Source organism: Mya arenaria, chromosome 5 (assembly GCF_026914265.1).
Source record: "Mya arenaria isolate MELC-2E11 chromosome 5, ASM2691426v1".
Classification (NCBI taxonomy): domain Eukaryota; kingdom Metazoa; phylum Mollusca; class Bivalvia; order Myida; family Myidae; genus Mya; species Mya arenaria.
The window spans coordinates 42,028,370-42,055,535 of NC_069126.1; the positions used below are offsets into that span (position 1 = coordinate 42,028,370).

The 27,166-nt window shown below is 33.2% G+C and overlaps 1 protein-coding gene across 2 annotated transcripts in view; it reads right to left on the reverse strand.

Moving 5' to 3' along the window:
* LOC128234404 (uncharacterized) overlaps nt 1–26,960 on the reverse strand; it is a 39,991-nt gene extending 13,031 nt beyond the window's left edge. The window contains exons 1-19 of one of the 2 annotated variants that reach the window (XM_052948621.1): nt 26,870–26,960; nt 25,459–25,574; nt 21,459–21,584; nt 20,172–20,321; nt 18,650–18,715; nt 17,022–17,144; nt 14,675–14,815; nt 13,018–13,074; nt 11,960–12,135; nt 11,553–11,679; nt 11,076–11,357; nt 10,673–10,744; nt 10,224–10,430; nt 9,288–9,338; nt 7,528–7,732; nt 6,311–6,414; nt 5,951–6,067; nt 5,324–5,728; nt 3,989–4,080 (exon numbers count right to left, since the gene is read on the reverse strand). In XM_052948621.1, the coding sequence (XP_052804581.1) occupies nt 3,989–4,080; nt 5,324–5,728; nt 5,951–6,067; nt 6,311–6,414; nt 7,528–7,732; nt 9,288–9,338; nt 10,224–10,430; nt 10,673–10,744; nt 11,076–11,357; nt 11,553–11,679; nt 11,960–12,135; nt 13,018–13,074; nt 14,675–14,815; nt 17,022–17,144; nt 18,650–18,715; nt 20,172–20,321; nt 21,459–21,584; nt 25,459–25,516 (2,559 nt within the window). In that variant the 5' untranslated portion in view covers nt 25,517–25,574; nt 26,870–26,960. Of the gene's footprint in view, nt 1–3,988; nt 4,081–5,323; nt 5,732–5,950; nt 6,068–6,310; nt 6,415–7,527; nt 7,733–9,287; nt 9,339–10,223; nt 10,431–10,672; nt 10,745–11,075; nt 11,358–11,552; nt 11,680–11,959; nt 12,136–13,017; nt 13,075–14,674; nt 14,816–17,021; nt 17,145–18,649; nt 18,716–20,171; nt 20,322–21,458; nt 21,585–25,458; nt 25,575–26,869 lie in introns of both variants that reach the window. The other variant, XM_052948620.1, reaches the window with a different exon arrangement.
* Nucleotides 26,961–27,166: the final 206 nt, after the last annotated feature.

The window sequence follows — 27,166 nt, forward strand, 5'->3', positions numbered from 1 at the left end:
TAATATTTTCTTAAAATATTAAACAGAAAGCGTAACCAATAAAGTGCAAAATACTGTCCCAAATAAAGCAATAATAAACAATCATAAAAGATGTATTTAGATTACGTTGAACGTATTTATGATAAAAATACGATATTTTTGGAAATAATTTGATGACATGTTATGTTAGGATGTTATGTTATGTTGTATCACATATTGTGATGTTATGTTATGTTATTTGACGGTATGTGTAATCCTAAACAGCAGATTCAGAATAATAAATAAAACAATAAAATTGATGCAGAGAAAGTTCACTAATTAAAATTAAGAAAACATAACACCATGCCGCCACACTTCGTCCTACAGTCTACTGTTCAAATGTAAAAAGTACAACGAACCTCAAACCAACAATTGACATGCCGAAAGAATCATATGCTACATTTATATATTGATCATATTAAATATGATCCGACTGACAAATTAACTAATTACTTATTAGAAGTTAAGAATATATATTTATTTATATAAGTTATACTTTGCAATCTAAATCAAAGATTTGAAAAAGGTAACCTCTATCAATAAATACAAGTTTACATATATAACTGTGCAAATCTGTTTGTAAAAAATATTCTAATTGAGCTTTCAAGATTAGCTTTCCAATCGCATACACAATGCAGTTTGAAACCTGGATAATTGAAACAAATCTTTGTTGCAGACTATTACTATTAAATATTTGATAAGCCACAGACATTATAAGGTACATTTTAAAGAGGCTGTACTCAGTTAATGATGAAAAAGCAAAAAAAAAAGGAAAATTGTAGAAACCTGACATAAACTTTGTATCGATGTGTTCAATTATTATGCATTGAATCTTACTAACTGATGATCCACATAGTTTACAAATGATTTATTAATAGCAGTTATTTCGTGTTTTTCCATTTAAAAAAAAAGTTTATTAGGTATGTCTACCGAGTAGAATTCATTCCTTATGTGTGAATTACCGTTGATGTTATTACGTGATATTAGCGAATTAGGTATTTATCTGGAAAATTCCAACCAGTAAGTGTAGGTCTTCATATCATAGTGGATACGACACTGCACTGCATTTTTTACATTTTGGTATTTTATTTACAATAACGATATCAAAAACAAACATATTTTATTAAAAAATTGTGCTGAGATTCGTTAAAGAAAAAAAACACTTTTTTGGTGCCAATCTGGTGAGGCCAATGCTGTATTAAATTTGAGACTATCAAACAAAAGACAGTACAAAGTTCTAAAAGTGTGACCAATGTGAAGAACCTTACATAATTTATAAATTTACATGCGTTTCAGACAATTTTAATGGAAAAAATCATTCCCTTGAATTATTCCTGTCATAGTTTAAACTCATAATCAAATTTCACTGCATTTGAAATAATTTTAAACAGATGAAAAAATATGTTTTTAAAAAGCACAATATATCCTTAATGTGACCTTACATTATAAAGAATTTATTAAGATCATAATAAAGTGACTTTTCTTGCACTTAAATGTGAACATTAGTATGCTTGGGATTAAACTCTAAGGAAAACAAATTTCAAAGAATGGAATAAAATGAATCACAAAATATCATCAAAATTATACACACAAAAGTTCTTTGATATGCAAAAACTGAAACTTTAGTCTGTCAAAAATTTAACATTCACTAAATACGGTGACATAAAATGATGAATACATTTGTAGGATTTGATATCCTACTAAATGTAACTCGGCTTCGTTCATTTGTCTAAACTTTCTCTCAGTGATAAGGAATAAATTTTATTCACTGCAGTTGTATTTTAAGTTTATGAAAAAAGAACAATGGAAACAATACATTAACTACTGTTGATCAGTGCAGATTGTGGGAGGTCATGGTTGATTTCATGAACCACCAATAATCTCTGCCAAATGTGGATACTGATTGGTCAGTCAGGTGCTTTTGGTAGGCATAATTAGCATGAATCTTAATTTTAACTATCATTTATGGATGTTTACAAAATCATTGTATATTGAAATAACAAGCGAAATGTTAGTTTGAATGATGAAAGCCATGTAATATGTAAAGTATTAAAAAAGAGACTATTTTTCTGTTTCTGATCCAGGAGGTTGTATTCGACTCAGTAGATTTTTGCAGATTCGAATTACACAAGGCGCAAGCAGAGTAAAATCAAAATCTACAAATATCCACCAGAGTCGAATATGGCATTCCGCCATATCCGGATCAAAACGCAGTACTAATTACCCTTTTATTATATACATTACTGATTAGATCACTTAGAAGCCACATATTTGCATAATAAATGTCATTTTAAGGATGCACTCATTGATTTAATGACGTCAATTTAATATTGCGCAACATACTTGTTATGACGTGAAGTCACAAGAGTGGTATATGGCCGTATTGCACTGGAGCGGAATATGGGTTAAAGTATTTTGTGATATGTATTGCATGTGGATTGATGAATGGTATATAATTAAGAATATAATTATGTTTAGTATTCCGTTCTCACTAGCAGTGTGATGAACTGCTGACACCATGTTATGAAATTTGATGGACAATGTATTTAAAGACATTTCAATATTTCATACATAAAACACGATATTCATCTCATCTTAGTCTACAAAACTTGCTTTACTATGTACAAAAGTCTGCAGCAGTAAGAAGAATAGCATTAGACAGAAGGCAGTGCCTAATATTTATCAACAGCACTTAGTTATCATGGCAACATTTGATGAATTGAATACCAATCACAAAATAAGAGGGAGAAAAATATTTCTTCAAATGACAACTACTTCATAATAGCATTGTGTATGCAGTCTGACATACGTGTATAATGTAGATGTCTTTTACAAAGATTGTTCAAAGTATGGCCCTGTGGTTTAAAGCTCCCCTGAAAAAGAGGTGACAGGTAGTCATATAGTATGTGCAGTATTCCAGGTGAATTGAATTATTTGGGCATTTAAAAATTACCAGGAACAGTAAAAATATTTTGTGAGCTTTTGGACAATATTATTTTCGGATGTATTTTTAAAACTTCGTTGGTAAACATTTTTAGGTCGGCTACACCAGATGCTATTTTGTTAAAACTCTGGCTCTACAATACTGTTCACCTTGTGCTTAAAGGGTTCAGGACCATAGGGTTATGTAATGGGGGAATTTGAACTGAAAAGTGACGACAATAGCTTGACATTTTGAAATATTCTGAGAGACAATCGAAAAAACGATAATAATGGGACATACTGCTAGAATGGCCTTTGTAGATGTAGCTGAAATATTAGGCAGCTAAAACCCTTTCACCAAGTCAACACTCTATATAATACACGTATTAGATTATATGTCGAAATGTTTTTATCTTAAGCAAAGGCACAGCAATACATAGTTGAACAGTTGTAAAATAGTTCATATTTGTGACGTTGATGCCGAACTAACACGGTGGCGTAGGTTATGTCGAGTATTTCAAACATTCATATTTTAGTCTATTATTTAGTGTGTTTTTAATGTTGCCAACAGAAGTCAGTATTATATGAATAATATCACAAAATGTCATAACTCTCCGGCCCCCAATAGTCATGCAAAAGCAATCGTCTACAATATTTCTGAGCATCCTAAATCATCTATATGTATATACCTTTTTCATGCTCAAATATTTACAATCGCCTAGATTTTTGCATAGAAAATTTGACGTCCATATTGCATAACCCGTAAGGCGTTATAAAGTCATTCTTTATTTGATAAGTGCGTTCGTATTGGTTAAGCGAGACGCCATCGTGATTATTGATAAAAAAAATAAAAAAAATAATGATTTATCAGCATGAGCACACGAAACAATGGGTCCGGTCTTTAAAAGAAAACATCTCTATTTTCGAATTTAAAGCCCCATGAAACAAAGGATAAATAATAACAGAAAAGGTGTGACCGCCCCATGTGCGAAACTCCTTGTTTAAAGAATACTGTCACATGGACAAACCATGCATTTTGATACATTACCATATATCCCTTCGTTGCTATAGGCCTGTCATGTATCCCCGCTGGCAAACCTTCTCCAACAGCAGGAATTAAGTCCGTCGTCTCAATTTTATCTAAAAAAATAGATTAGGATGTACTCTTTTATAAAATAAAATGATGAATTGATTGGTTAACAATAATTGTTCCCACATTTGCGTAAGTGATAAATGTTTTTACATTTGCGCAACTGTTACTTGTCTAATATTATAGCGACCGATGCTTCACTGGTCTATATGGTAGTAACCTTATGTATGTGTCACTTAACAGTAACCTGACAATATTAATTGGGTGTTTTCAAATTACAATACGTAATATGAAGGGCACTGAGAAATATTACACATGAACGTAAACGTTTTTGCCTGCTTTCAAAATGCTGTGTTGATTTTGTATTCGTGTTCGTAATCATATTGCATATGCAGGATGGTTTTGTCCAACATTATTTTGACGGCGATTCATCATATCCTATGACATATACAATTATTTTTTCGGAGGGTGTCCAAAAGTGCAATTTACAAAGTGTTAAGGTATCTTATCAAAGAGATCGAAACATTAATGACAGGATTATCGCTCAATTAATTACACCTATTTAAGTATTACCGAGTATAATTGAAATTCGGTAAACGTCAGACAAATGATAACACAAAAAAGTATCTTAATATGAAACACTTTTCGAACGACCAGTTTCAGCTCTTCTGTTTCAGTTGAATTGTCACACAACATCCTATATATGTGTTTTGTTATTTCTCTGAAATAGTGTTGGTGAATACATTTGTACTGTTTATATATTCAGATTTGAACGATTATTCCATTGAGTGGAACTCAATGTAATTTGAAATCATTGCCGAATTAGTTTTGGGGTAAGAATTGAGAATTTGTTTCCAAATAGATATTTATCTTAATTCTCGTTAGCAACTATTTTTATTTAACTAGTGAATGTGCGTCCTCTAGTTTAAAAGGGTAATCCGTTCAAATCCTTGGAACTTTCCCTTTCACATGTACAACGTTCTAGTTGCAGGCGATTTCATGTTAAGTCCTTGTTTAACATTTCAGTCAATTTCAGACTCTTTATTTAAGTACGATGTTGAAATTATAAAACAGTAATACAGAGATTAGGGCGTTTACATGAATAAAGAACCCAGGTATTAAGCAAACGTGTACTATAAAGGTCATATCAGAACTTTGTTCACGAAAGTATTCACATTTATGTGGAAATCATAATCATAAGAAACCAACCTTTTATGTACATTAAGACTGTGCGTTTTCAAAGACATTTACAATATATTCATTAAAAAGTCAACTATGAGTTTGTGAACATACCCAGCTCCAGCAATTGGAGACAACTTTTGTCGATTGGGTTGATGCAATGAATTGTGTATGGTTTTGAAGTACCTCGGTCCATTAAAGACTTTATCGCGTCACAAGTTGATTCATTTTCATGACAAACAGCAATTTTCAATGGGCGTATTGTATCTTCTGTCCACATAAAGCGTAGACACAATTCGATCATAAAATTCCCAACATATTGGTTCATATGTTGGCCACAAAACAGCAAAATTTTCTGAGTTTGATGCGAAAGCTGTTTTCGCATAAATGTTACTTCAGACATGGAGCATCGCCTTGAGGATTTCACAATCCATTTGAAAAGCATATTTGCACATGCTTTGTCATCTTCAAAAAAATCTACATGCACCACAGGTTTGAGGGTTGTTTGTACAGCATGACCTGCTAAACAACAAACATACATTATCATCGAAATAATAAAATATAAATTGAATCACGAGTTTTCCGTAAAAAAGAAGGATTTGCTAGTTGGACAAATAAACATATTTATGTTTATTTAGTTTGTCTTCTATATATATTTATATCATTTTGATAAATATCAAGATTTCATAATTAGGGTGACAGGAGTTTGTTTCTCTTTGGACTTGAGTCAGGAACTTTTACCTTCTGATCTGCCTGCAAATGATGGAAACAACCAGGCACAGCTTTTGTAAACTATTTCGAAACTTCCCATGGCTGGATATGTTACAATCACGTCACCGGAGACTGTCATTTCTCGATCTAATTTCAATATGAAATGAAGATTCGAAAGGCGAGATTAAATCATTACGGCATCAATGCCAATTCAATAGCAAGACAGCAAAGCTATTGGAGCTAGTGCCATTGATGTGACGCTAACTATACAAGTAAACGTAGCACTTGCAATATAGATTTAACAGGGGGAAATGGCTGCATAAAGTTCGAAGCACAATGGGAATAGCGCAAAACTAAATTTGATGCGAAACACCGAATCAAAACACCTACCTTTCTTTGTTAAAATAAATGTCCCTTTAAACAGCGTCAGTGGATATACCTTTTCCCCCAGTAGTTGCCGTACAATTCGTATGTGTTCACATAGAATTTTAAATCTAAAATAATAAAACTGTCGTTTATATCATTTCTTTTTTTAAAAAGTGAATATCGACATGATGATAGAAAATAATACATCGATGTTTCAGGAGTATCCTGAGTATGTATGTACAATATTGTCAAGTAAATCAATTTCTTTATTAGAATAAAGATGAGTTTGCAATAAAACCAACTCTAACGAAACTGGCAAGTTTTGAGCATTGCTATACAGTACAATCTAAAATAACCCTTAAACAAAAACCACCAAAACTAATGCAAAATTATAACCATTCAAAACATTTCTTAAACGAATAGGTCATCAAAAGGGGGTTTACGATAATGCTTACTGCAATACTTTGAATTACTTTAAATTAGCTTAGTAGCTTAATAGAAAGCTGGACAAAAGAGTTTTACGATTTATATGCAATGGTGATTCTGTAACAACATATTATTATGATTATCTTCCGACACAAGTTAATATATGAGATAATCTTGCTCCGCAGTTTCAAGGTTGTGCCTAATGAGGCGTTTTTATACTAGTGGTTGTAGTTATTTACATTTGGCCTATACACGGTGCAGCGTTATTATATTAATAAAAAAAAGCCTAATAATCGGATAATTTGAAGAGACTTTAAAGAGTTAACTTCTAAATGTTTTGATTCTTAACTGACTGACGTATAACTGACAAATCAACAGTTTAATTTGTAAATTTATAAATACATATTTAATTTTAGGTATATTTGTTGGGACTTCGCGAGTTTGGACTGTCCAAAAAATCGGTCTCGCCTACTAGATAGTATAATGTTTATTGATTTCATTTAAATTATTATCTATTCATATGATAAGAAATGATTGAAACTCTCTTTGTACGCACTCTCATATTTGAAAATGTACCCTTTTTCAAACGATACATCGATTATCTTTTGCCGGCGAGCTGAGTAAGTGTCCCAATAGGACGTAATCCTAAATGTCTGAAACCAGGCCTAGTGGGGTAGAGCAGCTTTGTATTAATTGTCATATTCGGGGAATACATTGCAGCTTACAGGGAATGGCTAACCTAAGAAGTAACGATGATCCTATTTTAAAAAAAAAACACAGCTTCAAGGCATAACAAACAGAAGACATTAACGTACCCTTCATCTTCAAGCGTGTTGTAATTGCAAAGTAGCTCGTGAATTCTGTCCCTCCTGTTCTTTTTTGCCAAGAGTATGTGGGAAATATTTTCAAGTAGCAGTCCTTGTCTTTGTAAACTATCAAGCAAGGACTCAGTTATCTCAAGTTCTTCGCAAATGTGAAGCGGATGGCATTTGTTTCCACAAATTTGTTTGCACATTTGTTCTGAAATTTAAGCATTAAATGACATCACGTAGTAATAATATGGTTTGCTTAGATTCTTTCTAGTGCAAGTTAGAGATTGCTAAATTAGTGAAAAAGAATATTAACTCATATTTTTTAAAAGAAAACAAGACATTTGATAAATGGACAGTTTTCACATTCAATCAAACGTACAAGTTAAGCGTCTGCTTACACTGGGATAATAAACAATTTGAACGAAGTCATTTCCGAAATAAAGTTTTTGTACAATTTATCTTGCTTTTCTGAAAATTATAGTTAACAATCAATGCCAACCCTTTACCGACATACAATAAATTGAAAACACATGTTTAATTCAATTTAAGATTATCGAGAACACCAACATCGAATATGTATGATTTGCTTTGCGTTGATTGATATTGATTATCAGTAAACGTGTTATTTCACTGTTTCAATCAGAGCAATAGCATAGCCCGCGTTCACTTACACATTCAATGTCAGCGCTCATTGGCTAAGAAAACAATTTCAAAGACGCTATTTCGATTCTTTCGGTTATATTTATTTTATTTCTGTCAATTAAAACAATGAATAACCAATAAACTACCCTAACGATATATGATCATTTAATTCAAGATTAATTTTATAACGACAATTATATATATTTTTCAAACTGACTTTATGTTTATTTGCCATGTCACAAACAAGTCAACATATAGAGTGGACGCGACGTTGTATATGGTTTTGCAACTTATACTACCACCCTCATTTCATGAGGTCATTATTGTGTGTGTTTTACAAATGCCGCGTTCTTATCTTAGAATAGCCCAATGTCAGTTTTGCTTTGCAGTTACTTTAAACATTATATGTTTTACAACGATTGTGAAGGAAGCTATGATAGCTTATACTAAGTCACTCTCGTTGGCACGATGTTGCGCGAGAGTGTGGTCTTGTGTTGTGGGGGAAACCGGAGTATCCGGTGAAAACCCACTTGTCCGGCTTGGTGACCACTAGCCAAACTCACATGCGCCCAGGCCGGGTATCGAACCCGGGTCGCCTTGGTGAGAAGCGAGTGCGCTAACCACTGCGCTAACATGACAATCTGCGTTGCAGTTCAGACCTAAGTAATGACAAAGGTGTCACTGGTATGCTGTATGTTGTTATACACGCTGTTAGAGCGTTGCAAGCGTTGCAAAACATTGTTGACACATTTGCATCGTGTACAGACAATGTTTTGATGAAGCCATTGCCAGGTCTCTATATTTCGCCCTTTCCGCTTTTTTTAATGGCCGGGATTGGATTTCTAAAAAAAAGAACTTAAGGGACTAACCAAGTAACCATGAATATATATCGAGAGCGATTTGGTGGCTATTCCATCTCTGCAAAATAAGGGAACGTTCATTTTACATACATGCCTAGCCTAGTCACCATGCATGTCTTTCGTCATATTCTCCATGAAGCATTCCTTACACAAATGAATATCTTCATCAATGTTTAAAAGTAATATATTGGAAGTGTTTGGAATGCTTTCCATTGATAAAATGCACAAATCTTGTAAAAATATATTTCAAGCTAGATTTACCTTTCTTTTCAAAAGGGTCCCCTTCAATCTGCATTTCTACATAGTTCGCATCTGAAATTAATTTGACTATGTATCTAAATTCATTTTGCCTGTCAATTATTTGTCATAAACACCCATTTCAAGCAACATTTTTCATCCTATCTTTATCAAAATAGTAACGATATTTATTTGATAATAATATTATATATAAAGTGTTTTCGGTCCGTGTTGAAAAAGCTGATCGGAGAGCACGTGCGTAAGCCGGTAACGAGGGACGTTGTTTACTGACGTCATTGCGCTTAGTAATTTTAAATCAAGGTCGACATCAAATACTAGCTTTAAAAGTTGACAAGTTGTAATTTCATTTTGTGATTAAAATTCCTGCATATATAAATATATAATTGCGCTCAATTGAAATGTAATACTTTACTAAATAGTAAAATAAATAAGAATTGGCGCGTTGTTGCGCTTGACTCATCAGGGCATTGGGGGATGCCAGATCGAATTTTCCGGCACGCCCGATAACACCGAATGCCTATCTAGTGTGCAAAAAGGAAACATTTGACACATTCGTATATCCAAAAACAAATTCCTTAAATTTTCAAATGTCATTTTACACGTCACATACTACTTTCTTGGGCGGGGGTATATCGACTTTTGTATAAGTAAAAAAATAATTGCGAAAGAATCACTACTCATCATCAGAAAAAGAGGTAAGGCTTATAAATTTAAATGTTTTAAATTAATCCAAAAATCATGGGGATAGCAACTACGGCGCTGTGCACAGTGGGCAATGACACGGCACGGAATACAATTTACATAGCGACTTTCCTTCTTCTTTATAAAGGAACATTAAGAACCAAATAGAATTTAATCATACGTCATAAACCATGCCATAATGCTTTCCTTTTCTATACATATACACACTGTTATTGTGAACCCAATGTTTTTTCAAACCTTCATTTATCGCACGAAGCGTTATGTTCAGATCATAAGTGTCACAATGCAGCTTGTCCGATACCCTTTCACTCTGCAGGAGGTCAAATAAGACATCGCCTATGCTACCATCTTCACACTTTTCTCTAAGATTAATACGAGCCTGCTCATCTTTAAGTTTCAATGTCAAAAAAAGAGATCCCTCGTGCATATGGACAGTTTCACTTCCTGTAATGTAACGAATAACCTTGGATATATACTGTAAAAATAAAGACTGCTTGTAATTGCCTTATGTTTTGTTGTGTGTATATTCAAATGTGCTTAATGTCAAATTGTGTTAAAGCTACCTATGTCTAGAATGCATCATGTACTATGTCCTGCTAACATTAAAACTATCACTCAATTGCCTTAGCATGTATCTTTTATCATTATGTTTTCATTTCAGCACAAACATTTCCAAATTTACTTACCGATCGATTCTAGTGACGGTAAACATGGATGTTCGTTAATGATAACATCCGTGACAGTTTCAACTTCTTCGACTTGTATAAAAAGATAAATTAAATAACAGTAAACACATGCTTACAATAATTTATCTCGTTACATTTTTTACAAAATATTATTTAACAATAAAAAGATAATGCATATGCAATGAAATAATATTAGGCAGATTGCATTACACAACTTGAGGGTGTATAACTACTGGATGACTACTCGTTTGTGTTTTACCTTATCCAAATGTAAATACACAATGCTTACATCGTGCGAAGGACAAAAATTAACGATATGCACATCAACATCACCATAGCTTACTTTCTTCACAGTAAGATACGGTTTTTAAACAATTATGTACGAGTATGCAATTGATCATACCTTGCTGGGTGTTTTCAGCAGTGGTAATGCGATTTTCAGCACAAATGACTTTGAATTCATCCAAAGCATGTGGATGGCATTTTCGCAAAGTTTCAAAAAACAATGAACATTTCCCATTGGAATTGTGTTCGTCTATGTCAGAGTGTTCTTTGTAGCTGAAGAAGATTCTCGAAAACAAATGGTCATTTATAATGTCTACTTCTAAACTATGAATGCATACGTGTGGTAGCATGTACGTACTTATTTGGTACTCGCTTCTCTCTCTTTGCACTTGTTCAAACGCTATAAACAATTAGAAATAAAAAGTACGAGTATTAGCATATGAACACTAAAGTCGCATCGGACACAATTTAAAAAAAATGAATTTGTCTGAGGTATTATTTGCTGAAACAAACGATTGAATTGAGTTGACTTGCCCTTTATGTTTCATTGTAGTATTGTCCAAACATAATCATTAATTCAAAAACAAAATTGTACCTTTAATGTCGTCTTTCGTAACTCTTAAATTTGCCACCATTTCCGCAAAATTAAATCCTTCGTTTCCCTCCATTCGCAATGCAGATAAAAACTTCTCTTCTATGTGTTCATTGTCACAGCGAAGAATCTGAAGCATATAGTTTAACCAAGTCAATTGCAAATAGTTTGAATTAATATAGAAAGAAAATATCATAAAACGCCCTTTTTCGAGTCTAATATGGTGCGTATTTACGGTTTCGTCAAGACCGCGCAGAAAGTTATCAGAAAGATGTATATTGTAATCAAATTAAATCAAATAAGCAATTGTATTAATAACAATTTAGTTCCCATTGCGTAAGTTTATATTCATGCTATCAAAATCAAATATCATTAAAGTACTATGTTGATATTTTTTGCTACAAACATACCATTTTCAAACATTTTCCAACATACTGAGCTCGTGTAGTACATGTGTACTTCAAATGTTCCACAAAACGCCGAGGTAAACATTTATGTGCAACACTTTTGGCCATCGATTTGCTCATTTCCTCCTTAAACCAGGCATATAGTCGTACGAGTTGCACAGTAAAGCGGCGTCGTGGCTCTAAAAGTAGCACGTATATGTTTAAATAAAAAAAAATATGATACTTGAATTGATTGTTGGAATCACATGGAAGTTCATTGCGAAATATAACAAAGTAAATGTCAATAACATCAGAGTAAGGTTTCCTGGTTCCTGCATACATGTAGATACATTTTGATTCTGCGGAAGCAATAACTATATCGACAAAAATCAAAATGATTGAAACTGTTATTGACATCAATGCAATATGCGACACTGACACATTCATACATGTTTTAAAATGTCCTACTTCATATAATATTCTGTGTGAAAATAATTAATACGTTTTCTACAGCGGCAATGTCCAAGTAGGAACATATATGCACGACTTACACATGCGCATGGTCGCACAAACAGGAATATTTCTATAAACGGACACGTATTTTTTATCATAAATGACGTATTCAAATATCCCAAAAGTCAGACAATAAAAAAGACACTGTGAATTAAGGGGACATATTTTAGGACCAGCCCTGATTCTTTTAAATTGTTCTCTAATAAGATTTTATCCCGCCTTCACTCAGTGAAATCCTGCTCTGCAATAGCTTGTTATAGTGTTATCTCAAGTATGTATTTATAGCGTTTATTTAATTGAACTGTTATCGGTATATGCTGTCTTGTGACGGTATGTTTGTTCTCGTTGTATATATAAAGATTAATAAGATACTTTCAAAATCTCGGTATCTGTACCGCAGTGATTACTGTGCCTTTTCAACAATGTCAAAGTTCAATACAAATAATGAGCATTTTCTTATAGAATCAATCGTATTATTAAGTTTGAGCAATAGGTATATATTGCTGAACATTCCATAAACAGGTATGCATTTATGAATATATCTTTTTAATTTTTGAACGAAATCATACCTGGCATTTCTTTGTAAATTGCTCCAAAGTTGTGACTTGTACTGTCGGGTAACGTGCCTAAAGCAAGACAGAAAAAAATGCATTAATATATTGTTTGGTTCCCATACCGGTAGACAGGCGTTAAGGCAATTTCGATCGGGTTGTGATTTAAATATTTAAATGTAATAAATAAATAAAAAAATAAACATACTTGATTGCGTATCAATGCATTTATGAATAGAATAGGCCGTTAACCCCCCCCCCCCCCAAGGAATGGTAAATAGGAATCTCGGACGGTATTTACGATGCATTTGCATACGCTAAATTTTATTCATCAGCAAGTAAGGTGAATGCTAATGTTTAGTTTAAATTACATTCGTACATGTCTGTGTTGTACATCTGTCTATTTCTAATTGTTTTCATTTACTTATAACCTTGATGATTAACTCAATAGTGTTTTTATAAAAGAAGAAAAAAACAACATTAGGCTAAAATATAACTACTGTGCTTGTTTTTGTAGTTTTTCATGTAATATTAAAGTAGTGTTTGTTTCACCTACATTGAGTGTACGTCGGTCGGTCGAGGTGTGTTAAGTATGAATAGGTCCAAACGTTTTGGAATCAATTTGTGTTGCTTTTATCAACAAAAGTTGCCCTAACATAATTTGAGAAATACTGTTAAAATTGCTTATTGACTCGAGTCAAATAACATCGTTTTAAATAGTTGTTTTTACTCATTATTGGCTATACACATTAAGGTTTCAGACCGTACTGGCTTCAGAGAATAACTAACAAGTATTGAAAAATGCAAAAGTGTACGTAAATGGTTTATGACATTAAAGGATTAATAATATAACATAACAACATTTAATTAATCTAGCCCTAATAGTGTTTTGTTTTAAAAATCAAAAGTATTTAGTCACGAGTGTGGATCTTCTATTTCAGCATTTGGTGCTAAACACGCCGTTCATATTCATTATTAACTAAGTACTTGATCCACGTCAAGAAGTTTATATATCTGCCAACATGCAAAATACGCATGACTTTGAAAGAAATATACTACCTTAAATAACCCATGGCCTTCATTCTATAGTCATTCATAGAAAAAATGTCTTTCATATTTTCGTGGTACGTCATCATTGCTACAATACCCTATTCTGTTTTTTGGGGGTTCATCTTAATGGTTTATGCTCGCTGAGAAGCCAGTTCTCGGATAACACAATTAACCGTTAAATGCCTCATCAACTTGTATATATTGTATGATGTTAAAAGGAAAATGTGGGATAATAATAGTATGCAAAGTGAAAGAGCGAAACTACACAACAGATTTGTAACCGTATATACTATTTTGCATTTTTAAAGGCAAAAACATAATATAATTTCAGGTACATTCTCAAAACACATGGCACTTTCAATATAATATTGTAACTCAAGACAACCAAAACTCACGTAATTGGGTATCAAGTAGCTTTTAAGCCAACCATGGGTTTGGGTTGTGGACTAGCATTATCATTAGTTTTGTCCAAACCCGGGCTTCATCGATGCTCATTTGTGGCTACCATCCATCACTTATGAATAATTCTTATTGACATGTACATAACGGTTCTTTAAACAAAATATACATATGTTTGTCTAACAAAAAAGATATACATAGTTTATACTACTTTAGCAACATTTACCTTTTCTGCTTTGCAAAATTCTGTCCTCAATTTCTGCTATTTTAAGACTGTCCTGTTTTCTACCTGCTAGTAATTCATCTGCAAAGTCTTGCTCAAGTTTACTCCTATCTTTGGCACTCTCGATTTCCCTTGTTATGGCAGCTACAAAGAAAAATATAAGAAAACAGCAAAGGTGAACCAAAGATTGCTGACTCGAACTTCTAAAACAGGGTTTTAGATATTATAGGTAATCGAAAACTTTGTCAAATTTTGTTAATGTTCAAAGTAAAATAATAGTCTTAAATCGCTGATTTCTAAAGTATTGCTCATCCCGATTTTTTATGTTGATGTTTAAAAATAAATCATTAAGTTCAAATGTTTCCAGCAAGTAGTTGGGCAGAGAGACCCAATGAGTTGCTTGGATTTTATTTCAACCGTGGATGTAAAGGCACTGCTTTGAAGAGTACATGACTTCTAGTTTTTGATTATGAAATAGTGAAACCAGATATATGGTTGAATATAGCATCCTTACATAACTAAGCTTTAAGTCCTTTGATTGTATGAAAACTTTGCAGATTCATGTTATCTTTTAAACCGTCTTCAGATGACTCGGAATGGTTTGGCATGTGACGTCATTTTCTTCAAATATTTTACTTAGGTTATCATTTTTATGAAACTCTAGGATCACACAGTTTTAAACCTTCTATTTTCTAAGGCAGACTGTATGTGATGCTCATATAATGACTGCATCGTATCTTTGAAAAAAAAATTCATTTGATACTCTGAATTGTATTTCTCCGTCTGCAGATAGAGTTGGGATCTCTTTTCATTGAAGTACTTGGGGTTTACCTATAAGTTAATTTTTATTTGTTTTATTATTACGTTTCCTCAAGTTAATGCATACCTTTTATATTATTTTTTTAATCAGGACATTTTACAGACCGTTCCAATGCGGTACATAACAATCCTTTACAAACATACTTAGTTTTGTTTATATAGTACATATGCACTGCGCATTTTGTTGAGTTTTGTGCTGTTGTTCCATGTTTCTAGTTTGTGATTTCTCTTATTTTTGTGTTCTATGTCTTTGGCGTTAACCCTGTGCCATTAAACGGGGTTCATGTTTAAACGTTTGGCTACTGAGCTTGTTCCTGCAGTTTTTTACATAAGTACTGGGATGATAAAAAAAGATTGATTTGATAACATATACTGTCACAAACTCCTTTTCCACCAACTTCTGCTACATCAAATATAGAATCATCTATCCAATTAAGGCTACCTCTGTGCGATATGACAATTATGTACAACTTAAGCTAAACATTTTAATGAGTAATTTAATGCAACGTGTAAAACAGATAATAGCTGTATCTTTTAGTGAGAAATGCCCCTTATGTTGTATATAAACAATTATGGAAAGTAACTTAGGATTCCATGTACCTATTCCACACATACTTTTCATTCGTATGTGCAACATTTCATTATGGTAAAACTGTAAGTATGAACTTGCCCTTCAACGTAATGACCAGGGTTTTACTCACGACACATTGACTATGTGTGCCAAACATGTGTGTATTGTTATTTGAAAATTGTCCCTCACATGGCAAAAACTACAGCACGGATATGACACCTATACTGTATGTGCATATACAAATAACCTCTTCCGTTATTACGCTGCTTTTGTCACAACACACCCAAATGTAAAGTTGTAAACTAAATCGTATTTAATTAATGTGGGTGTTAACGAAGTCCTTTGAAATTGTATAGCCACTGTACTGAAAGTTGCAATAAATTATGTGTTTTTTTCTTGAGGTATAATATAGCTCGAAGCAGAAATGAAAGGAACTGTTAGTTCATCGACCAAATCATCATGCACCATAGTCTTAAAACCAGCCTGTTTTTGCCGTCAACAATCATCGATTGTCAATTTACTGTCACGCATCCGTGAATCACTTCAAATATCTAAGTTCACACTTTTTGAGTATGCATTTTGAAAACATTTTCTTCTTCATGGTACATTTAGATAAACGTGCATTTGACTTCGAAGTATGTCTAATCAAAGGTGTAGCAATTGTCTCCAGAACTGAAAAGTTCATGTCTTTTTAATGATTATGCTCGCCGAGTTTCCGGAAAATTTATTATAATGTTTTACTCTACAAAACATAAGGTTATTTCCATTGCTTTAATAGTGTGCTGCCTACTTACCATTAAACAGAAACCATTCTTACTCGTCCAACAAAACTTACCCATCAAATAAACTAATGAAGGTATACGACGAGTATGTATACTGGATTTAATTATATACAAAAGAGCATCCCAATTGATTTCTTGAGCATAGTTTTATTTATATTGCTCACAAACGATGCAATACCTTGGCTGCAGGCACGATCGATTTCTCTTTCATTCACCTCGTCTGAATTATTAACTTTCTTCAACACTGTATTCCTGCCATCGCAAATACGGTCGACATTTGATGTATCAATCGATTTGATCTCTGAAAAAAGTATAATTAACCACTGAAATACAGACATAAACTGCTAAAATTCAAATGATCACCTTATACGTTGCCAATTATGTTTGTCAAAATATATATTATCATATATTTTATTCGATGTGGCTTTTTTTCAATGACGGTGTGTTACAGTAAATATTCTTTTACTTTAAACACTCGTATAATAGCTCATAGACCTTTACCATTGCTCAAATCTACTTTATTCTTCAGATGGCGTATACGCTTTCATATCAGACATCATGATAATCATGCCCTTGTTGACGACAATATGTCTGAATATAATTTAGACGCTAAACCAATAATAAATGAAGTGCACATCTATTTCGGACAGAGGCCAGGTCAAACAATGGGTGTCCGACCAGTATCCATTGCTAGAGCAAGAGCTTATCAGTCAGCCCATTTTAGCAAATTGGCTCTTTAGATAAAACATATAGCTTTTCTAAAATGAGTTTACAAATTCACACGTATCTGATAGATATTTCAAACACTTAGGATCGTTAAAGTGTTGAATATGTTTGAGAGAAAGGCTATATCCGTTATTAGCTATCATTTGTGATTCATTAGTTTTTGTCCTGTGAGCATAAGTTCGCAGTTGCAAAGTAAATATTTGTTGAAAGTGTTGCATACGTCTCAATGTGTGAATTATGAGAATATCACGTTAAACCATGAGGGTGTGTGGAAAGTGTTGCTATTGATAATCGTCGCTCAACTGGTCGAGAATATTTTCCGAATTAAATTGGGTTTACGAACGAATAGTTTTGTCACATAACCTTAGATTTACAATAGGAAAGTTTTTATAATACATGTTTAATCATGTTAAACTGATTTAAACCAACATATGAACATGCTATAATTATATTTTCAAAAATAATATGAATTTCGTCGTTTTTTCACGACGGGTTGCATCTTAAACGAATCGTTTGATAGTTGAAAACGGCTTGTAATTAAGAAAGAACAGACAGTTACATGGACAATAATCCAGACTCGTATTAACAAATACTCTTTACATCCCTTCCTTTGAACAGAGCAAAAAGTCGGTATGTCAATCGGTACCACATACATAATAGGAGTAACACGTGTTTAACTGTTGCGATATAAATACTATTTTGCCTCATAGTTGCATTGTAACGTACCTTTAGATGTTAAGATTACTATATTTAAATGAATAAATTAGCAAACTTATTAAATAATCTTAGATAGAGACTTAGGTAGATAATTATTCGGATATGGCATAATTAAACAGAAATTAACTTGCCGGTGAAGTATTTGTATTCAAAATAAATATACTATATTGTACTGGTATTTAAACTGTGTGAATATTCTTTCGTAAGGCCAGTGTTTTCATAATATATTGTTTTTGTTTTTATTGTGTCATCAAACAAGCTCATACTTCAGTAATTGGCTACTCGCCATGTCGCTTTAGTTCAATTGCATTACCAAAGATAGATACATACAACACTTCAATAATTCCAGGCGAAATAACAAACCTGGGATGGATTTGGAAACGATCTCTCGCAGTCCAGAAACTTCGGGTATGTTTATTACACCTACATCTGTAAAAGGTTAGAGAATAAAACAATAAAATCACTTTTAAAAGAACAAATATTAAGTTTCATATTATTTAAATTGATCGTTTAAAAGCGTTACCAAAATATTTATTAAACTATATATGTTGATGGATGTAGTGTTTGTTTGTACGTTTAGTGTTTTCTAGTAGGGGCAAATGTGTTCATATAAGATAAGAAATAACAGCATCAGGCTTTATGTAGTGTTTCCTTCCATTTAGTTCAAGTTGGTCAGTCGATGTTTGTTAAGTCTGAATATATCCAATGTTTTGGAATAAATTGTTGTTGTTTTTATCAACCAAACTGGGCCTACGAATTTGGAGATATAATAAGACGATTGCTTGTTTATGATTCAAGACCATGGCAATAGAACTCGAAACATTAAACAATACAAGAAATACATGACATCGTTTTAAATATATAGTCGAACTCATTATTGGCTATACACAATGAGGCTTCCGACCGTACTGGTTTCAAAGAATAACTTACAATCATTGTAAAATGCAACAGTGTACGTAAATGGTTTATGGCGTAACAGGATTATTAGTATAACATAAAAACTGGTTTATCTAGCCCTAAAAGTGATTTTGTTTTTAAAATCGGAAGAAACTGCAGTCGCGAGTGTGGATCTTCTATTTTAGCATTTGGTTCTAAACACGATGTTCATTTTTATCAACTAAGTACTTGATCCGCGACAAGAAGTTTATATTTCTGCAAACATGCAAAAACGTTTGACTTTAAAAGAAATGTACTAATTCAAATAACTCGTGGCCTTTATGTGCAAAAATTCTATTGTCATTAATAGAACAAACTGTATTTTATATTTCCATGGTATGTCATCTTTGCTGAAAATACCTAGTTTTGCTTTTTGGGGTTAATTTTAATGGTAAATGACCGATAAGAAGCCAGTCCTCGGAAAACTCAATTAATCGTTTAATGCCTCATCAAGTTGTATATATTGTATGATGTTGATAGGGAAATGTTGGCTGATAATATTATGCAGAGGTGAAAAAGCGAAACTACACCATAGAAACATTTTTTAACCGTCACTAAAAATATTTCTGCATTTTTAAGGCATAAATGTTTGTTTGTAATGATATTTTAGTATATTTTAACATATAGATTCAACACACATGACACTTCCGAGGTAATATCGTGACTCCAGACAACCAAACTTCACGTAATTGGGTACCGCATACTGTATAAACCAAACATGGGGTTTAGGTTATGAATTAGCATTATCATTAGTTTTATCCCAACCCCAAGGTTTGACGATGATTATTTGTCACTACCAACCATAAATTGTGAATGGTTCTTAATCGCATTTACATAACGGGTCGTAAAACAAAATATACATATGTTTGTCTCAAAAAGGATATACATAGCTTATGCTACTTTGCGACGTAAAACACACCTTAAAACATTCAAACCATGTAACATTTACCTGTTTGGCTTTGCAAAATTCCGTCCTCCTGTTCTACTATGATAATATTGTCTTCTTGTCTACCTGCTGGAATTTCATCTGCAATGTCTTGCTCATGTTTACTGCTATCTTTGGCTCTTTTGATTTCCCTTCTTTTGTCAGCTAAAATTTCTTTTAATAAAACAGCAATAGTGAATCAACGATTGCTTAATCGGTCTGAGATGATTAAAACAAGATTGATTACATAATGTATACTTAACCAAATTCCTATTCCAACACCTTTTTCTAAACCAAAAATCCAATCATCTTTCCATTTAAGGCTACTTTTATGCGATATAAAAACATATAAAACATAGGCTAAACATTTCAATGAGTTGGGTTATATAACGTGTAAAACAGACAAGAGCTGTCACTTTTAGTGCCGAATGCCCTGAAGGTTGTGTATGAAGTATTATGAAAATTAGATGTGGCTATTCCACACATATTGTATATGTATATATGTTACTTTTCATTATGGTTTACCTATATGACTTGATATTGCACTTCAACGTAGTAACAAGGGTCTTACTTGCGACACATTGATTTTGTGTGCCAAACATATGTTGACTATTATTTGAAAAAATTGCCGGTAGATGACAATTAGTAAGCTAAATTGTATTTTAATAAATTTAGGTGTACACGAAGTATGTCAATGATTATATCCACACTATTGAACGTTGCAATTAAAGGAAAATAAATTATGTTTTATTCCTTTAGGTAAAATATAGTCCAAAGTAGAAAGGAACTGTTAGTTCACCAACCATTGCATCGTTCACCGTAGTCTTGAAATTCATCATTTTTTCGACATCAACAAGTTTCAATTGCATTTTACTGTCACACATCCGATAAGCACTTTTAATATCTAAATTTACACTTTTTCGGTATGCTTTATGAAAATATTCCTTCTTCGTCACGGTACATTAAGATAAACGTACATTTGACTTCAAACTATGTCTTATCAAAGGCGTAGCAATTGTTTCCAGAACAGAAACGTTCATGTCTTTTTAACGATTGTGCTCGCCGAGTGTCCGGAAAATGATAATGTATAATTTCATTAAAATTATGGATATTTCCATTGCTGAGATTCCTGTCTAGTTACCATTAATAAGAAACCATTCTCATTCGTTCAAAAATACTCACCTATCAAATAATAATAATGAAGGTATAAGACGAGGTTTTACACAGGATGCAAAAATAATCAAATGAATATCACAAGTGATTTCTTGAGCATAGTTTTATATATAATATTTCCCACAAATGTTACAATACCTTGGCTGCAGGCACGATCGTTATCTCTCTTATTCACTTTGTCTGAATTATAACGTATATTCAACACGGTATTCCCGCCGTCATCGCAAATACGGCTGACATTTGATGAGACAATCGATGTAATCTCTGAAACGAGTATAACTTACAACTTCAATACAGACATACACTGCTAAAAACTAAAAGATCACCTTATACGTTTTCATTTAGGTTATGTAAAAATACATATTAGTTGATGATGTTTTTATTTCAATGACGGTGTGTTACAGTGAATATTCTTCTAGTATAAATATCCGTATAATAGCTGACAGACCTTTACCAGAGTTAAAATCTACTAAATTCTTGAGATAGCGTATACGTCTTGATATCAGACATCATGATTGCAATAACTTTGTTTACGACAATATATCTGACTAGAATTTAGACCCTATATCAATGATAAATGTAGTGCACATCTATAGCGGACAGAGGCTAGGTCATAAAATGTGTGTCCGACCAGTATCCGTTGCTAGAGTAAGAGCCTATCAGTTAGCCCATTTTAGCATATTGGCAGATTTGATATATTCTTCATCAAAATACGTTTACAACTCACACTGATCTGATGATTGTTATTCAAACACTAAGGATGATATGTATGAGAGAAAGGTTTTCCACGGTCTTACCTGTCAATTGTTTTGACAGTGAGAATAATTTGGGTGTTTCCGGTGAAAATAAGCTCGCAGTTGTAAAGTAAATAGTTGCCGAAATTGATTATCACAATATATAGATATATAGTCACACAACTTTAGATTACTTTTACATAAATGAAATCCGATAAAGCATAGTGTTGTTATTATAGTAAAACGCAACTATTGTTACAATAATTTTTCATATTAAATGTTTTATCATTTTAAAATGATTGAAATCAACTTATTAACATGCTTTCATAGTATTTTCAAAAGTCATTTATGTTACCATGAAATCCCATTCCTCACAGGTCCAAAATTGCATCATTTTTTAACCAGAAAAGTAATTTTTACAACTGAGTCACATTTATCATAGATTGCTTTTCCATTATTGCAGATAAATATTTTGTTGATATACTTGTAGGCGTATATATTCTAGTCATAAAGAATCGTTGATTATGTTGTTGTCGTTTCTGTTGCAGTTGTTGCTGTTAGTTGGCTGCAGTTGTAGGCGCAGTGGCGGTTGTTGTAGAGATTGAAGAGTTGATTTTTTATTTAATATTTTTTATGTTGTTGCTGTTCGGATAGTATTGATATAGGTAGGAATAATATTGGTTATTGTTGGCACCGTAATAGTTGGAGCATGCCTAGTAAAGGTAGATGGCATTGTGTTTGTTGTCGTGAGTTGTTTTGGCATAGACAGATTTTAAGAATTGGAGCTGTTGTTGTTGTTATTGTTGTTGTAAGAATATGTTTTGTTGTTTCTGTATAAGGCGTAGTTGTAGGAATATGTGCTGTTGATGTTTTTGTTGTTGTTGTTTTTGTTGTTGTTCGTATTATTATTATTATTTTTATTTCTTTTTTTATTTTTATTTTTTTATTTCTTTTTATTATGACATTTTTAATATTAAATTTATCAAACAGCAATGTCATCGACAAAATCTGTGAAGAATGTGATTCTCTTAGCACCATTTTGGCCAATCATATATGTCACAGTTTGAAACTGTGAAGAATAGGATCCTAATTCTCCCAGACCTGTGAATAAATTAAATTGCAATTAGTGTAAATTGTGTTTTTAAAGCGCTGAAATCCCTGGTGTACTTTATCTATCGGGGACAATATATATATATGAACGTTACTTTTGCTATGTTATGTTTCTTTGTGGTAAAGGAAAACAAACGAAAAAGTTTCACGTGATTCGTGATTTAAAAGAGCAGTAGGAGGTGGCACTCCATGATGATATGAGGAGGAGGAGAAGGAGAAGGAGGAGCAGAAGGAGTAGGCACTCCGTGAGGAGATGAATAGGAGGAGGAGAAGGAAGCACTCCCTGAGTGGAAGGAGAAGGACGAAGGAAACAAATGTGCATGACGGTTGCATCATATATCTTACTATTATAAACGTGTCATCACGTTATATACTCCGAACATAAGATAAGCCATTTGTTTTGCATGTATTATAGAAACAAAAAGTCTTGTCCGTTTAAAGACTGACATGTTTAAACTTGAATTTGAATCATTCATAAAATATAGTAGTGGCTAAACGCAATGGCTAGTAATGTATATAAAAATGACTTAATAAAGGAACAATGAGTTTTGATACGTGCTTAGATTGTGTCACAATTATTACCTTTTCTTTGTAGCTTAGAGGAAAAACAAACACCATCTTTCGATCAGTTGGTCTTACACAAAGTGCTACGTTTACACTATGTTCCCGGTGGCCACGGCAGCCCCGTTTCAGACCACCGTGGAGAAAACGGGACAAACGTGAGAAGCGTGGAGGAACGAGATATGCAAACGTGACAGACTGTTATTGCCGTGTATGCCGGGCCAGAATTTTAAACTGTCAAACAATTTGCCTCGGCAGCCACGGTGTGGATGATACACGTAGTAGGTCGTAGTAAAAAGGTGTAAACGTAATGACACTTGACAGTACGTGACAGTACGTAATAGGCCGTTACACAACATATAAATCGTCCGTAGGGGGGCGGCAATCATATGTAATCCCCGGCATCTGAAGTTCCTTTCCAGTTTTGTCGCGTTGTGCTTCGTTTTGTCACGGTTTTCACGGCAAGCTAGGGTGAACGATAGCCGTTTCGTTTCGTTTCATTTGCGGTGAAAACACAAAATCTTCTTCATCTTGGGAATTCATGTGTACTTGTCGAAGTATTCTGATACAGTGATACAGTCATTGCTGTTGTTTGTGGGATTTTTACCGTGGACACAAACGTAATCCAAAGTTCTGCGGTGTTTGCGTTCGATGCATAGGAAGCCTTGACAAAACGTGGAAAACGCATCAGACCTGGATGAAGACGTGAACAACGTGAAGGATCCCATCAAAACGTATCGGACCGGGACGCAACGTACATGCATCCCTGGTAGACCGCGCCCGGACCTTAGTAAGCCTTGGACGAACCATTTGTTCGCCCATACGGCTTGTCACGGTACCCTTGATAAAACGTGAGGAAACTAAGCACAACCTAACATAACTTGTTTATGGAGACAAAAATGGTCAAAAACACACGGCGCAATACGTTTCGGACAAACGGGGCTGCCGTGGCCACCGGGAACATAGTGTTAACGTAGCATTAGGACTCTTATGAGATTAAGACCACCATTTTCAGTCAGTTGGTTTTAAAACATGTTCAAACTCGCAAGGATAACCGTTCGCCGATTGATTCCTTATTGTGCATGAGCAAACTCGACGCTGCTTCTCTTTGTTTTATCTCATGATACAAAGGAGTTAAGTTCATTTCTTTGTTAGATTTCTCTGACGTTATTTGACTTTGTTTTACGGAGATGTTTATCTGAGTCTTGTCTTTCTGAGATTTAAAGAAAGTGACCCTCAATGTACGAGAGTAAATTTTAAATTATGAACGTCAGTCATCAATGTCTTTTTTCATGATGACTCGATTATAACAACAACACACGTTGCGCATACGAAATTTCTTATTTAAGTTTGAAAACACTTTGGTTAGGTTGTTTCTTGACACGTCTTGAAACTGTCCTACGTACTGTTCTCCATTATAGTAGTTTGGAAAGATCCAACAATACAATTTTACGTCTTCCAAAATGGCCGTCATTTCCAAAAAAATGAATACTAATTCGTCCAAGACTGCTGCGCATGCACAAAATCTGATGCTAAAGAGATGCTTAAACTGCGTACAAATACATTGTTGCAATATAAAAAATATATATATTTTTAAAAAATGAACAAAAATATGAATTTACTCAATTTGGAATTATGTGAAATCATTAAATAATAGTAATTCGAAGATTATCAAAATGTTTAATATACGAATTCAATCGTAATCTAGTCAATGATAACAAGCTGATACTTGCCCCGTTGGCCTTCATAATGTCTTTTCCGTTTCTTCGAATGTTTTGCATGAATATCCATTTTGGTCTGTATCGGTCAGTATTCACCTTGCGGACTTCTACGTCATAAGCTACATAAGCTGTGAAATGAAATGTTATTGCATTTGTTAAAAGGATAATCATCTGAAACCAATAATTGAGTACATAGTTTCGCTTATTTTATAACATTAGATGTTTCAAAAAAGTAAAATAGACTGCTCCAGATAAGTTTTTTGAGAGAATGAATCGCGAAATCGAGTGTGGTATTAATTGAGAAAAACCTATTCACCCAGATTTATTTTGTCAGCAAAATGTACTAGTGGGTCCATAATCAGACTTGAATTAATTTTTATGATCCAATTTCAATAAAAAGAGGCCGAACCTGTTATAAATTATATACCAATAAAAAGTCTAAAACATGACATATTATAATATGACATATTCATTTGTAAAGAAACGAATGAACGAATATATTATAACGAATGAAAAAACAACAACAAGACTTTAGTTATTAATATCCTTGAAAAACATAAACTATTGATACTATTTCTTTGCACAGTTGTAATGTCATGTAGTACTTCCTTCTGTCATTTTGAAAGTAGGTTCATTTGAAAACAATAAGGAATTAATTGTCACATTTGTTACATTAAGTACATTTCAATTTTTTTCTTTCAGTGATATGCTAAATGCTATCGGCCCTTTTCACAAACAATTGGTACGGGGTCTTCACTTTTTAGCGGCTGGAATATGCATATAAATAACATATTAAAAGAATGCACTTGAATACACTATTTCCGACTAAAATGGCTTATTTATTCCTTGGTGATGACCTTACGCCGAAATTAACTCAATCCTAAAACCGCCCCTGAATTCCATCTCTTTGTTACGGTTCTGATACGGACTGAAATGTATAGATGAATATACAGAAAACACTCTAAAACGTGGTGCAAGGACAAACACCGAATAATTATGCATATTAGAGTTGGCCTCAGCTGTGTCGGGTTTCATTTAACAAACCTTTTCATTGAAGTATTGTGATCTTTATTCGATAAATGGATTTGTTTATTCGATTGCCATACTCTATGAATGGCGGCTAAGCATAAAAGTAATACTTCTATTTTATTTTAGTTAAACATAGCCAAAATTTCAATTTCCTTTTGAAATCACGCAAACAACTTGAATTAAGAAGACACTTTTAAACCCACATTCACTTCATGTTATGCAGGCAATGCGATGTAATTGAATAGCATGTAAAACAGCATTGTTTTCAGCCAATCATAGCTTGTTGATTCACGTATCAAACGTTGTTATTGTAGTACTGCATGTAGTAGTGTAAGTGTACTTAAAGTTAGTAGTATCTTATCCTAAAAGACCCAATTTTGAACACAAAACTTACTTGTTTATGAGTAATCCATTTTAAAACTGTCTTTACAAACACAGCTTCATAAAAATCGACAAATTGCTGAAACTACGCAATTGGAAAATAAAGGGGATTCCCCCGATATTTAAGGCTGTATTATGTTATTTATTAGGTTTCTTGATTTACTGAAAACATTGCATCATCTTCAGTTTTTCTTTAACATTTTATCTTATACAAAACTTTTGTGGAAATTATACAAACAATTTACTTAGCTAAACAAAACTACTTTAGAATTAAAACAAAACAAAAACAAACGCATGTCTAATGTCATGT